This window comes from Seriola lalandi, unplaced genomic scaffold (genome assembly GCF_002814215.2).
Source record: "Seriola lalandi dorsalis isolate HSWRI2012SDOR001 ecotype SW California unplaced genomic scaffold, Sedor1 jcf7180002054446, whole genome shotgun sequence".
NCBI lineage: Eukaryota > Metazoa > Chordata > Actinopteri > Carangiformes > Carangidae > Seriola > Seriola lalandi.
The window spans coordinates 833,660-847,564 of NW_019524999.1; the positions used below are offsets into that span (position 1 = coordinate 833,660).

General features: G+C 40.9%; 1 protein-coding gene across 1 annotated transcript in view; it reads left to right on the forward strand.

Annotated features, from left to right (window-relative positions):
• Window positions 1–13,905, forward strand: part of LOC111658497 (ankyrin repeat domain-containing protein 13C) — a 28,321-nt gene that overhangs the window by 1,330 nt on the left and 13,086 nt on the right. The window contains exons 2-4 of the mRNA XM_023411037.2: window positions 759–800; window positions 7,430–7,534; window positions 12,902–12,987. Of these exons, the coding sequence (XP_023266805.1) occupies window positions 759–800; window positions 7,430–7,534; window positions 12,902–12,987 (233 nt within the window). The remainder of the gene's footprint in view (window positions 1–758; window positions 801–7,429; window positions 7,535–12,901; window positions 12,988–13,905) is intronic.

The window sequence follows — 13,905 nt, forward strand, 5'->3', positions numbered from 1 at the left end:
TAGTTCAGCTGTTATTGTATACAAGCTGAAGTTAAACTGACACGCAATGTCACTGGAATTCATTTGGTTGTTCCCATTTCCAGTAACAGCCAGTAATATGTAACACTTGAACAGGAGGGGTGGATCCTACACCACAGACCTACCAACATCTTTGTGCATGTGTTGTTCCACTGCCCTATCTGTACAGTTTATCACAATATCCAGCGGGACTTAAAGCTTATCCCCAGCTTGTATTTTGACCCACATCAGGGCTTCTACAACGCAGGCCCTCTTTACTCTGGATGCTTGCCCACAACTCTTCCCCTGGAAGACGAGCCTGAAGGAGCTGACCGGGCAATTTGGCTTCCTCTTGAGGGATTCTCCAATGCTTATGAGGCACATTTCACATCATGGGAGGAAAAATGCTTCTCCACACCTATTCCAAATGTTATTTTTCCTGAATGCATTTCTAGTGTGCAACCCATACCATTCAGTGTTTACTTTGTGTCTTGTAACAAGCCATGTCCCTGCCTGTTAAATGCAGCTCATTTTGGGGGCACAGCAGGTTGATGGACTGTAATATTGCTTGTCATGGTAGGAGAACACACAATAGGCATACACTTACTATATCATTTGGAATTCAATGGATTATGCCTTGCAATTTAAGCATGTAATGCACCTTAAATGTGACAGTCCAAGTGGCAAAGTGCCTGTCACATGTCTCTTACTGAGCTTTATCAAAGACAGTTGACAAATACAGTTTTTTTTCTCTTCTTCAGGAAACACACCGCTGCATCTCGCTGTCATGATGGGGCACAAAGGTGAGAAATGATTAAAGATCCCCTTCATGTGGTTTATTTTTGTCTGTGTGGCCTTCTAAATGAATCTCTCTGCTGTGCTGTATGTCTTTTGTCTTTCTGTTTCTGTATGCATGTGTGTGTGTCTTTGTGTATGCGTTTGTCCGGCTAAGCTAAGCACCACCAGACATTTGTCACAGATCACTACGCAAATCCCAGAAGGCAAGAGGCTCATGCATGAGTAAAGAGGCTGTGTTTATGGATTTTTGCCTGAACAAAAACGGGATTGAGCAAGAAAACAATTTCCTTCTTTTCTTCTATTTAATACATTCACAAAGAATATTAGAGCATATTTAATCAGTCAATATTTCTGCTGACATCTCACGTGTTGAATAGGTTACTTAGTTCTTAGTTTGAATAAGTTGTGAAAAAGAGAAGGGGCCAAATTATGCAGGTTTTGACACATCATGCAGAGCTCTGTGTAGTTTGAAGTATATGATGACTATGTCATGCATCTAGGCTTTCTAAAAATCATAAAATGATTTTGTTTTCAGCTGAGTTGCATTGGCTGGACTGAAAGCATGTGCGTAAAACATTTATGTACTCTTCCTTTTGTGATGCTAACATTTAATTTCACATGGAGACCTCAGAACATGCTATTGAAAAATTAATTCCCTCTTTTTTTCAGCAGGCTCTCAGTGAACAGTTCAAGCATAGGGTCGCGCTTACTGCATGGTCCCATTTGTTTAGTGTCTGTCACTGGAGCATGGGTTTCAATGGATTTCAAATTCCCAAAGTTCAATTCCTGTCGCCACAGTAAAGGCCCTGCCACTGCCTACTGGCAATTCAGACAGAGGAGTGTCGAAGAATAGTGGCGGATGGGACGCTATGGAATTGATTGTGCTAATGGGGTTGCCTATCTCTTGCCTGTGCTGCTGCCCTGTCCTCCAGGGATGCTCAGGCCAGACAGACTGAAGGCTTCAGCATGAGATCATAGTCTGGGTGTGGCTGCCTTGTTGGGATGGAAAGGACAAGGCTGTCTTTGTGTATGGGTTTGTGTGTGCGTTTATTATTTACCAGACCAGTAATAACGCTGATTCTTCCTTGTAGTCCCTTTTAATTTTAATCTTTAACAGTGGCACATGTGAAAAATCCCATGTAGAAGAAGAAGAGAAATCATTTCTGTCACTAACAGCTAAAAACAGAGTATAATTCATCCATATTTGTACTTCTGCCGTTCATAGCAATGAATTACTGAGAAAGGAGCGTTGCTCTAACTACAGGTGCAAGGCTAAATTAACATTTGACCAGAAAGAAACATCTGCACAGCAGAGTGCACATGTTCTTTTCTCCAAAAAGTATCACCAGCTTATAACCTTGCACAGCACACCAAAGCATAACTCTTTATCCACACCTACACCTAGATTCTCCTAAATCAAAAAAATTTGTCAATGCTACCTGTGTTGCTTTTTATCTGCCAGAAGTCTATTGCGGAAATATATACGGATGCAGCTAATGACCAGCTGGTGGCCAAATACTTTCTTAGTGAATCCTTTGGTAAATAAATTGTCAGCAGATAGTGAAAATAACCTGTACAATTTTTCATGTTGTTTGGTCTGACTAACACTCCGAAACCCAAATATATACAGTTGACATTATATAAAACTGGGAAATGCAGTAAATGTTGCTGGGACCAAAGAATTTTTGGTTAAAAAATTTGAGAAATGATTAACCAATAATCTGAATAGTTGCCACTTCATCTCTGTCAATCGACTGATTGTTTGAGAAATATTGATTTTTTCCATTTGTTAAAAATTTCGAAGACACCATCTGACAAACTTTTGTTAATAGGGCATGAATGCATTTTCTGTAAGTATTTCACACTCAGACGCATGAGATTCAGACTTTTTTCCTGAAGCCTTTCCATTTGTCTAATGGTTGTGATATCTGTTGGCCATGGTCACAAGGAGAAAATGATGAGATATTTCAAATTGGTTTCAGAGATACAAGATAACAACCAAGTGGAGCCAGTGTGGCAGTCTGGCCAGGTTAACCTTCCTCTGAAATGGCAAATGAGAACATTTTATCAGGTCATCGCTAACAAAAAAAGCCCTATTAAATTGAGAGAGAAGGTTAGAGTCTCATTATATACATTAGCATTAGTTTTGTCCAGAGAAAAACATTTCAAGGGTTTGGGTCAATTTGCAAAGCCAAAACAAGTGATGTTTAAGAGTTTTCTGTTTGCCTCAGTGACAATGTGATTCTTCAACTCCTGTTTGATTTGGTCGCTGAGTGTGGGATCGATGGTGAGGACATGAGCGAAAAAGCAATTTTATAGACGTACTCAGCCTGGATCAGAATGGGCGGTGATGGTGGGGGTTTTAACAACCCAAAGACCATCTTGACAAGTGTCCCATGTGTAGCCAGTGCACGTAGTGTAGCATTAGATGAACACTTAATTTCTCCACCATGCTCTGCCTCATTCACAGAGTTGTATGTGACTTTAGCAGGATCCCTGCACAGCTGCTGCACATGCATTCAGCTCAGAAACCCACAGGGAGACTTCCATATATCAATACTTTACAACTGCATGTCGGATCGAATTGGACAGCAAACCATGGCTAATGAGTTATAAGCTAATTGCTAATGTATCCAGGTAGCTCTTTTTGATTTGATTTAAAGGACTGACCCACAATTGTTTGATTATTTCTTCCTAGCATCTTACAAGGAAAACACTAACACATAAAAACTGTATTATACATGTGACATTACACTTTAACTGTAAATGTAGATTCCAAGTGGGGGATCTTTTCTTCGGCAAAATTTACATCTCACTTGTAGGATTGATAACTGATCAGTCTATATTGGGTAATGTTAGCCAGTAAATCCAAGTCAAGTCCAAGCCAAGTCCCTAATGTTTGTAATGAACTTTCTGTCATTTACTGTATGCCATCTGGTCTGCTTTGAACACTGCATTGACATATCAAAGGAAGTTAAAGCATGTAGGCCTACTACATTATCATCTCCTTAATCTACAAAATTCTGCATGATAATAAGGGAGGGAATGACATTCAGCTTGTCAGACATTTCCTTAATGTTAATATGGCAAAAATATAACAAATAGAAAATGTGCTCAGTAGAGCACAGAGGTCTGCCAAGGCCAAAGTCAAGTAACATGCAGTATATCACGGAAGGAGAGGGAATGGAAATTGGCGTGGGACTTCTGGCTTGGACTGGCCCACCAAAACCCATGTGGAGACATCATCACATAGGTTACAGCCTGTGTCACACTTTGCGATAATCATGTAGTAAACATAGGATAAATTAATTGATTTGTAGAAAAATACATGAAATAGAACAACTGGCACATAAAATTTTACTTTTAGTGGTGATATACAGTTCATCCTCAAAGCGCAGACCGGAAGCTAACAGGTCTGTGGCTCAGGACACATGGTATGACTGTTCTCATCATGGTTATGTAATGTTTATCTGCTAAATGTTGCCATTATTATTACACAATCTTTGCATTTAGCAGGGTGATATATAGGTCAAAGGCCCGAGGGAATACAGGCCTTATGTCAGAAAGCCAGCGCTTGTGCACTTGTCTGCCTGTGTTTTCTACACATTAACTTCTATTATCAGCTGTTTCATTCCAGAGCCCAGGCACAGATTGGACTAATGCATAGACACATAGGGTTTGCATTTTTGTTTGCTGATGCAAAGCTCTTTTTGATGCACTTTGATGCAGTTATATCCACCCTTTCTGGTGCCAGCACAGCTTCTTTATTTAATTAAAGCATCCAATATGGTCAGTATTAGTCAATCTTTCTGAAGTGGTCAGCCTTTTGACATTATTCAGCACTTAACATGCAGATCATGTCACAGCAGAATTGGGCAGAAATATAATAAAATTAATTCAGACTAGTCGTGAGCGAAGTCTTTGAACTTCAGCTGCTCCCCTGGTGTGAACACAATGACTTCTCACTGGCATGTCTTTGTTCATTTTGATTTGTCTTTGCCGTACTTCCACCTTTAAGTCAGCTGTTCATAAGAGCAATGGTGTTGCTGATAATTATTTTTGTAAAGAATATAGCCTATGTGCTTTTGGTGCTGTTACAACCTGCCTTTTTATTTTTCTGTACCTACACCCTGGGGACAGCCACACTCCTCTTTGTTGTGTGGATAATATGTTTAATTTGGAAGAATTTCAAAATGTATTCCTCTCTGTCATAAAGAATGTATGAGACCCTTGCCTCTCTCTTATTAATAAAACATGGCGAGTATGCAGATCAGAGAGGTGATGTGGTATTTTAGATGATGTGACCTTCTTGTCCTGGACGCCAGGTTTTGCGATGGCGTTCATGGTGGTGTTTAGCAGAGAAACAAGTCTGAACATGGGGGCAATAACCATTTATATAGGGAGCTTCTATGCTATATGTCATTGAAAAGGCTGGTCAGCCCTACAATTCCACTCAGCAGTAGACTGTTAACAGTTAGCCTCTGCTTTGCATTTGGGAAGTTTTCTGCTCACAGGGCTGTGACTGTTCCTGCCCAGTGCTGAGACAGAGCTGTACAGATGCCAACAGTGTAATGAATGATGTCACAACAAAACTGACAGCTGAGCCGGAACAACAGGCTTCATTTTTGGCTGGCTGTGGTTTGTTGACAGGCTGCCCAGAGAGTGGAGGGATTTTGTGCTGCACTTACCGCTGATCTTGCCTTAGAAAAGGGATGAGGCTCTTTGGCTATTTTCCCGTTGTTGGAATACAAGCACAGCTCTGAGGGTTACTCTGCACAGCACCAGGGAATTTCTTTTTGTGAAGTTCGACATTTTATTCCTGAGAATTTCCTTATTTCATAGCAGTATAGACACTAAAGTAGGCTGCTGAGTCTTGTGTAACTGTAGGCCCCATATGGCTCTTTGGTTAATGGGTCAGCTGTCAGCTCAGTCCTACACACAATCTGTCCTTCTATAAAACCAGGATTATTTTTAAATCACTGATGCTACAGGAAACATCTTAGGTTTGTGTCATACGTGTTTATAGCTGTCAGCTACACCTGTATTAAAATTCTACCACCAAGTGATCAGATAAATTTGTGATAAATGCATAAGATTGGCCAACAAGCAGAGAGAAATTAATGTGTCCAAGCCTTTATTTTAGTTTTGATTTCTCCCCCTGTGTAAGACAAGTTGAACACAAAATTATAGCCAGAGATAGTGTTGGAATGGAGTTAAAGTTAGTTTCAAGGGGGGGGCGTTGTCTGTTTGATGGGGGGATCTGAGTATGACTTACATGTGTAAGTCACCATAGCAACATCTAAGGTGCTGACAAGAAGCAGGGATTGGAAATGTGGGCTGCTAAGGCAGAGCGCGTTTTGCAAGTTGAGAAACGCGAAGCGCACCGTACTGCCTTTTTTTATTGAAGCCTACAGTTTGAAAAAAAGTGCAGTGCAGAGTGTTTTGTGAAATTATTGTTGCTAGGCAACCACTGAATCACCTGTCTTTAGCCAAACTTTGTTTTGAAGTAAGCTCACAGATCTGTGCATGTTATTTAAATATACAGGCAGAGAGCACTTGCTCGGCTCTGATTGAGGGTGAGAGGCAGTTCCCAAATAATAAGCTGGACACAGAGAAACAACTGAAAACAACTTACCCAAAATCTCCAGGCACTGCACTAATTTGCCTCCAGGCGTTGTGTTTTCTGTTCAAATCATGGTAACTGTGGTTGGTTAAGTCATATAGCTCCAGGTTTCGAGCAACAGCCACCACTAGTTTCTCCTCCCTTCCAAGCAAAGGCCTGCATTCAGAATGCTCCTGGAAAAACTCAAGATGCCCTGAGCGTCTAAAAACACGAGGTGCCCAGGGCGCAAAAGAAGCATGCTCACTGCAAAAACAATTTTTTTTTTGTTTTTTTGCTTTTGTTTTTGTCTTCTAATTTTTTTTAAGCAAAATGAATTATGTTCTCCTTCATCCATGTCTTTACAGTTTGTATTCAGCATGCAATATGGATGCATCTGGGCATCAGACAGACAAATGAGGAAAATCATTAGTGCTTAATCACCCATTGGCATTTGTCTTTTAGTAAAGGTCCTTTTTGCTAAATACCACACATCTTTGTCCTTCTGTTTTTCTTTGTCTTTTGTCGCTCTAAGTTAAAAGAAGATACCCAGGAGTTGTCTCTGAGACACCTGTCAAAATATCTATCTCCAGTACCTCTTGTTTGAACAGAAAGCAGCAGCCAGGACTTTAACCAGTGGTTAGAAAAAAAAAAAGCCACTTAACTTGCTGCCGGTTGGTTGCAGAACAATCTTTTTCAGATTTTCTAGCCTTTTTTAAAGCACACAAAATATGACTAGTTACATCCCAGGCATCTTAATGCGCTTGTGTGCAACCCTTCATCTCTGAGCAAATATGTGCTCGGAGATGAAAAATGTAAACTTAAGCACAAACACACCGACCTTGTTATGGGATCATCTGCGGAGTCGTGTCTGGAAGCCACACTTTTATGTCCTGTGCTGCTGGTTTTTTATTTGTATGTATGGTCTTTTGCATCTGTTTATCTTAATTGTGATGCTATTAATAGAACTTATCATTCAAATAAAGTTATTATAATTCAAATAATTATGTACCTGTCTGTCTGGATCTCTTGTAGAGTGTGCCCACCTGTTGTTGGCCCACAATGCACCAGTGAAAGTGAAGAACGCTCAGGGATGGAGTCCCCTTGCAGAGGCCATTAGCTACGGAGACCGACAGATGAGTAAGTATCTGTGACTGCCACTACTTGGTAATACACTGAGACAGGCTGTTGAATTTTTCCCACCACCACGGCCATATACTGATCATCACATCAATATGTTGGTCAGCCAGCTCATTTTCTGAAAGATATGTGGCTTCAGTGGGGTTTCAGTTTGAATGTTCCTGTGTGAAAAAAAATGGTGAAGGAGGATAGAAAAGGTCCGATCAACAGATGCAAATCAACGAATGGCTCTGCACATTCTTCCACTCTCCTGCTTCCCAGTGAGGCCATGACGCTGGCCTGCCTCCTTTGTCCGTTAGAGAGAGGGGACATTCCTCAAGGCCCTCTAGCTTTTGTGCCTCTATGAAAGGCAATTCATTCGATGTTTCTTTCTCTCCTTTTAGGCTGATTGTACTCAGGCCCTAGTCTCACCCATTTTCTGCCCACAGTCCAAAATCTGGGTTAAACTGTGGTTTATTAAATTTTTTTAGTTTAAATTCCAAATTGATATATCCACTATTCATCGTAACCACTGCCTTTTACAAGGCCATCTCTGACAAGTGAAACCAATCATGTTAGTTTTTTTAATTGGTATTGGGTGTAAATTGACAGTGTGACAACACCCCTTGTACGCTGGTCCTATAGTTTTGCAAGTATTAAGTAAAGAACTAATGAGTATTTCACTGGCAGATGAGTGAATTTTGTCTATTATCTGTTTAAAGCTCTTAATATGTTGATCATGGGAAGAGGAAGGCAAGAGGTTCCATTCTATGTGGTGGAAATCTGTAAATAAGAAATACAGCCAGACTGAAATACTGAGTGGGAAATGTCATTAGCTGATACAGGTTTATGACAGACACAGGGTTAGAAAACCATATGACAAATGAGAATTGCATTCTTGGGCCCATTTTGCTTGGTCATGTTTTTTCTTTATTCCTGTAAATAACAGTAGCTCTCATTTTTTTACCTCTTTGAAAAAGCTGTTTTAATGCTGCTTCTATCACCATTCTCCATAGCTCTGTACACATGTACACTGTAAATGTACCTCTGTACATCTGCACAAGCAGAGTGTAGAGAGTTTGTGACTGGTCTCTTGCTGTTATCAAAACACATACCAGGAACTTCACGAAAATCTGCTAAAAATGAGTGTACCATAAAAGTAACAGAACAGCAAACTAAAAACAAACAAAAAGTAATATACTGAATCAACCTGTTTATCGAGGAGCTCACTAGACTGGTACAGACTCAACCTGCAGAAAGACAGGTACAGTGTGAGTCTGCTGATCTCACGAGTCAGCCGACAGGTTTTAGGGGCAGGAGGGACTCTAGCTTCTGCTGGAGTGAAGCCACTGAAAAGGAATGGGTGTTGTTCTTTAATGTTGCTCCAAAGTGCAGGGCAGGGCCTGTGTTGTTACAGTTGAGCTACAGCATTTGACTGTGAAAAGTCTGCACACTGTAAAACATTCACATTTGGTGTTCCATATATGGCTGCCATAATGACATTAAAGGAGAAGGGTGCTGAAAGAAACTGTCTTTTCTCCATATTCAGCGCAATAAATGTTGAGTCCTTTTCAGGTTTAGCCTAGAGCCCTGTTACTCAGTGTGAGCTGAGTCAGCGTTAGTCAGGAGTCTGGGAGGGAAGTGGAGACCTAGGAGCTTTTTTTGTTTGTTTTACAGTCAGGCAAATGTCCTGGCCTGGAAAGTGTTGACAACGGGTAACATGTTATGTTTTCGGGTTGTCTGTATGTTTGTCCCCATCCGTCCCTTTCTAGTGAACACAATATCTCAGTAACACCTTGAGGAAATTACTTTGTTTTATTTGATACAAATATTAGTTTGGACTCATGGATGAATTTATTAGATTTTGGTGGTCAAAGGTCAAGGTCACTGTGACCTCACAAAACACATTTTTGGCCTTAACTCAAGAATTCATACACTAATAGCACAATTTAACACAAATGTCTATTAGGATAAAATCATGAAGTGATTACATTTTATATCCAAGTGGTCAAAGGTCAACTTCACTGTGACATCATAATGTTCTGCAAAAATACTTATTTATCAATTACTATTCAATGCTGTTATTCAGGAACAGAAGGGGGAGATTGTGAGCATATGTCCTGCAACTTAACTGGTTGGAGGACAATTATAACAATAAGGTGGTAATTCTAATTTACTGCGCAATACATTTCTTGTAAGTGATTAAAACTCAGTGCTGTTCCTGTGTTATTTTTAGTGAACGTTTGTGACTTATTTCCACTGATGTCAGCCTTCATTTGCTGTGATGTGATGTATTTGTCACCTGAGTTTCATCACTTATGATTTCCGTTTGAACAAGAGGCTAAAATGTGGCTCAGAAATAGATTTTGTCATGTGTTCTGTTCAGGAAGAGTTATTTCTGTCCTTACTTGTATTCCACACACACAGCTGCGTTGTCAGCTTCAGGAGCTGGTCTACAGGCCTGCCTCAGTCAAGTTGGTGTTATTTAGATGGGGAACTGCTTTTCCATGTGGGTGTCAGACTGTATTGGTCTAGGCAGTTGGCTGTTGAATAAAGGACCAGACCTGAGTTTGCTGCTGAAAAGTTAAGTGTGAGATCGTTTGAATTTCAGCAGCTGGTTAGTGTGAGGCCTGGTAAGAAAACATTTGGATGGTTTAAGCTCATGTATAGAGTGGCCTTCTTTTTCATTTTGTGGTTGCTGTCATTTTCCCTTATATTATTCAAAATTTGTACGGGCATCAGACTATTTTACAAACCATCAAGATCAAGTGATTCTCTTGTTGTGACCTTAAAGCCATCCAATGACTCTGACTCTTTTAAAGATTTGTAATATTTTAAATACAGTTCTCTTCACCTGTCGTATTAGACCTCCAGTCAAATACTGCAGGTTTCATAGCAAAGTGAAATAATCTATTTAAAATGCAATAACATATTTGACAAAATGATATAAAAAGAAAATATTAAAACAAATTGTGGTTGGGGTGTGGGGTGTGGGGTGACATCAGTGCCTGTACTGGCCTAAAGTGTGACTGAACTTTTTTCCTCCCCACTACATTTATGCAGACTTTTTAAAAGCAGCTTGTAATTTTTAGTCAGACATTTAGAGCTCCTCATGCCGTGTGTGGAGTGTTATGTTCATTTAAAGTGGCTGCTTTGAGTCTTTTTGGATGTCTTGTAAAATTAATTGACCGTGCCTCAGCAAGTTTAAACAGCAAGTTTGTTCAGATAGGCCTGTTTGCAGCAGCCTTCCTCACAGCTTCACTCTGCCACACAGTGACTCCACAGCGTACCTGTGTCAATATTGACTGTTCTCAGATTCTTGGAGAACAGCCAGTGGCAGTTGTCCAGTTAGATCCAGGAACTAATTGTTAAAGAGTAGCAGGTTGGGGTGGTGTGAATGTAAAATTGTCCTGACTTTGTCTCTTTTCATTAATGTGTGGAGTTGAAGTTACTGAGATCACTCACCTAATTAATGCCAGGAAAGTGGCCTAATCAGTATTGGGGTGAATTAGTGCCAGCATGGAGAGTCAGTTTGGTTTAGTGTTGAAGTGGTCGGGATTGATTTCTCGGCCTCTGTTGGCTGGGTCGGCTGTAGGCAGATGGTGAGATTGTACTCCTTTCCTTGTCCTGCTGAGAGACGGCGAGGATCAGGAGGCGCCCCATCCAGAGCTTGTCCACACTCATTAGGCAGCCAGGGCCACACAGACACCCCTCGCCTTGTGCTTGTGACTGTGTCACTGTGTGCCATCGTGTGTGTATGTGTGTATGTGTCTGTGTGTGTATCTGTGTGTGTGTGTGTGTGTGTGTGTGTGTGTGTGTGTGTGTGTGTGTGTGTGTGTACGCACACACATGCCTGTTCTCTCATTTGGCCTAGTTTTACCATTGAGCCGCCTGCCCCCTCTGTGCTGCCTCGTGGGGACCACCAATCAGACAACACTAACAACATGTTTGTGTATGTTGACTCAACACGTGGACATAGAGGAGCACAGGATCTAGTTAGGCTAATGATGATGCCAAATGTCCACTGTTGCTCGTAGTCCTAAAATGTGGGGCAGTCTGGGTGTCATAAGTGTCATTTTTTCATGACTGTTTCCATGAGTTTTAAGTGGCACAGTCATGTCATCATTTTCATTTAATCCCCTCATGGCTCCATAAAAGCAACACATTTATGTCAACAAGCAACTGATGCTCCCACTCCCCTTATAAACAGCAAATAACATTTAAATAAATGCTTGTTAGTTGGGTGTGGATCCATTTTTTTTTTCCTTAACCCCATTTTCTTTTGCATAAAGTCTCCTGGAGCCAATGGGCTAAAGAACTGTTAATGTAACCCGTCGTGGTTAAAAGTCTCCTGTGCGTGTGTCTCTCCCCCAGGGTCGTTAAGCAGGTTAAAGGCGCAGCTCATTAGCAGGCAGTTCCATATCTCCTAGCCTTGTTCCCTTTGAACTTCCCGGAACGGTTTGATCCCTGCAGGCAGTGCGCAGGGATTGGTCGAATGCTGCTGAGAGTGTCCCATGTGGCAGCAGGAACCAAAAGCCACTGTTACTGTAAACTGTGTGCTCTTTGCCTTTAGCATGTTTTTTTGTTGGCAGGATTTGCATAGAGGTAATCGTGGTGACTTATAGTACATTCATACACCACAGGACTCTCCATTTCTTACAGCATGTTGCAAAATTAAACATAAACCCTCATCATGAAATAGGACCACCTGTGTTTTGGTGAAGTGGCTAAATGTGAACCACTTTCCTGTACAGTGCTACATTAATGCTACAGTTATTTTGTCACCTTGAAAATTGGTTTTAGTCTGTTTGATGTGAAATTAGTTTTGCTGTTTTGTGGGTGAAGGGTGATACGGTAATAACAGCCGTGTTCATGCACCAAAACTTCCATCACCTTCTTAACATTAAAACAAAAAACGAGGAGTCTGTAAGGCACTCACAATGCAGGCGCTCTCAAAAAGCTCCTTATCGAAGAATGCAGCACTCTTTAAAGTTTAGAGAGGGTCAGTGTTTTAGAAAAATGTAAATTAGTTTTTTTTTTCTCAGCCAACTAATCATGATTTTAGGAATGGCTGGCTTTCATCCCGCTGGGAGAAGGATGCTTGCCATTTGCCAAAGCAACAACAACTTGGTGGAGAAACTTAGTTTTTGAATATAGTAACTAAATCTTCTACTTGGAGCAAGTGAACTGGTGGGATCAGATTCAACATAACAAAAGGTTATTTGAAAAAATTAACAGTCAGCCCCTAGGGGAACAAATGCTGTCATCCAATCCACTCTCGAATAATTTTTTCCAACAGAAGCTCTTCAGCCAGACAGTGAAAAGCTGCCTAATTGTTGATGCATTTGGTCTCACTTGTGCCTTTCTTCATCTCTCTGTGTCTTTCAGTCACAGCCCTGCTGAGGAAACTGAAGCAACAGTCCAGGGAGAGTGTGGAGGACAAGAGGCCCAAGCTGCTGAAAGCCCTGAAAGAGGTTTGTGGTTCTTAATCAGCTGTCTGCTCTGTTCTCTGCTGCTGCTCCTGACATCTTGATGCTGTTTCTTTTTTTTCTGGCCATTGAATCTTTTTACATTTCATCCTGCTCACCTCTTGTGATGTTTTTTCTTCTTGATTCTTATCTTATTCCTTATGTTCTGAACTCCTTTCTCTTACCGTCTCTCTGATATCTTCTTAAAGGTTATAAACACCACTGACTGAACTGAAATGAATTTTTCTGTGTCTCTGTCAAACCATATACACACACACACACACACACACACACACACACACACACACACACACAGGGTTAAATATTCACAATACACAAACTTCCTTTCCAGACTTCTGTCATTTTTGTCATTCACAAATTACTGTCATCACAACAAGGCAAAGCCAGGAGGGGCACACTCACATTATCAACTAATCAGAGTCAGAGACATGTTTTTTAAGGCTAAATCAAGCCTCACAGTGCTTTTGTATGATGTCCTATGTACACATACACTGTAAACATTTAACTACTCACAGACATGCTGTTCAGAGCAGGGTTTGTTGTGGCTGTCTGCCTGACATGATGTCATACAGCCTTCACACACACAGACATACTCATGTACAGGCTGACATGTGCTTTGTAGAGCTAGTGTGTCAGGAGCCTTTTTGTATTGTTGTAGCTGCCTAGCATTAAGTTATGAACTCCATATTATTACAACAAACTGTTGGTGTAATCATCTGGTGATTGTAGCTTTCAGGTCAGCTGTGCTGCAACACCACCCCCACAAGACAGTCAGAGAGGAAGCAAACAGATGGGCAAATACAAGACCAAAGGCTGCAAACTAAAACCTAAAATCTAAAACCATGTGCTTTTTTACTGTGTTGAAAGAGGTCATATCATAGGTCTGTTTCAATGGTTTTCTCA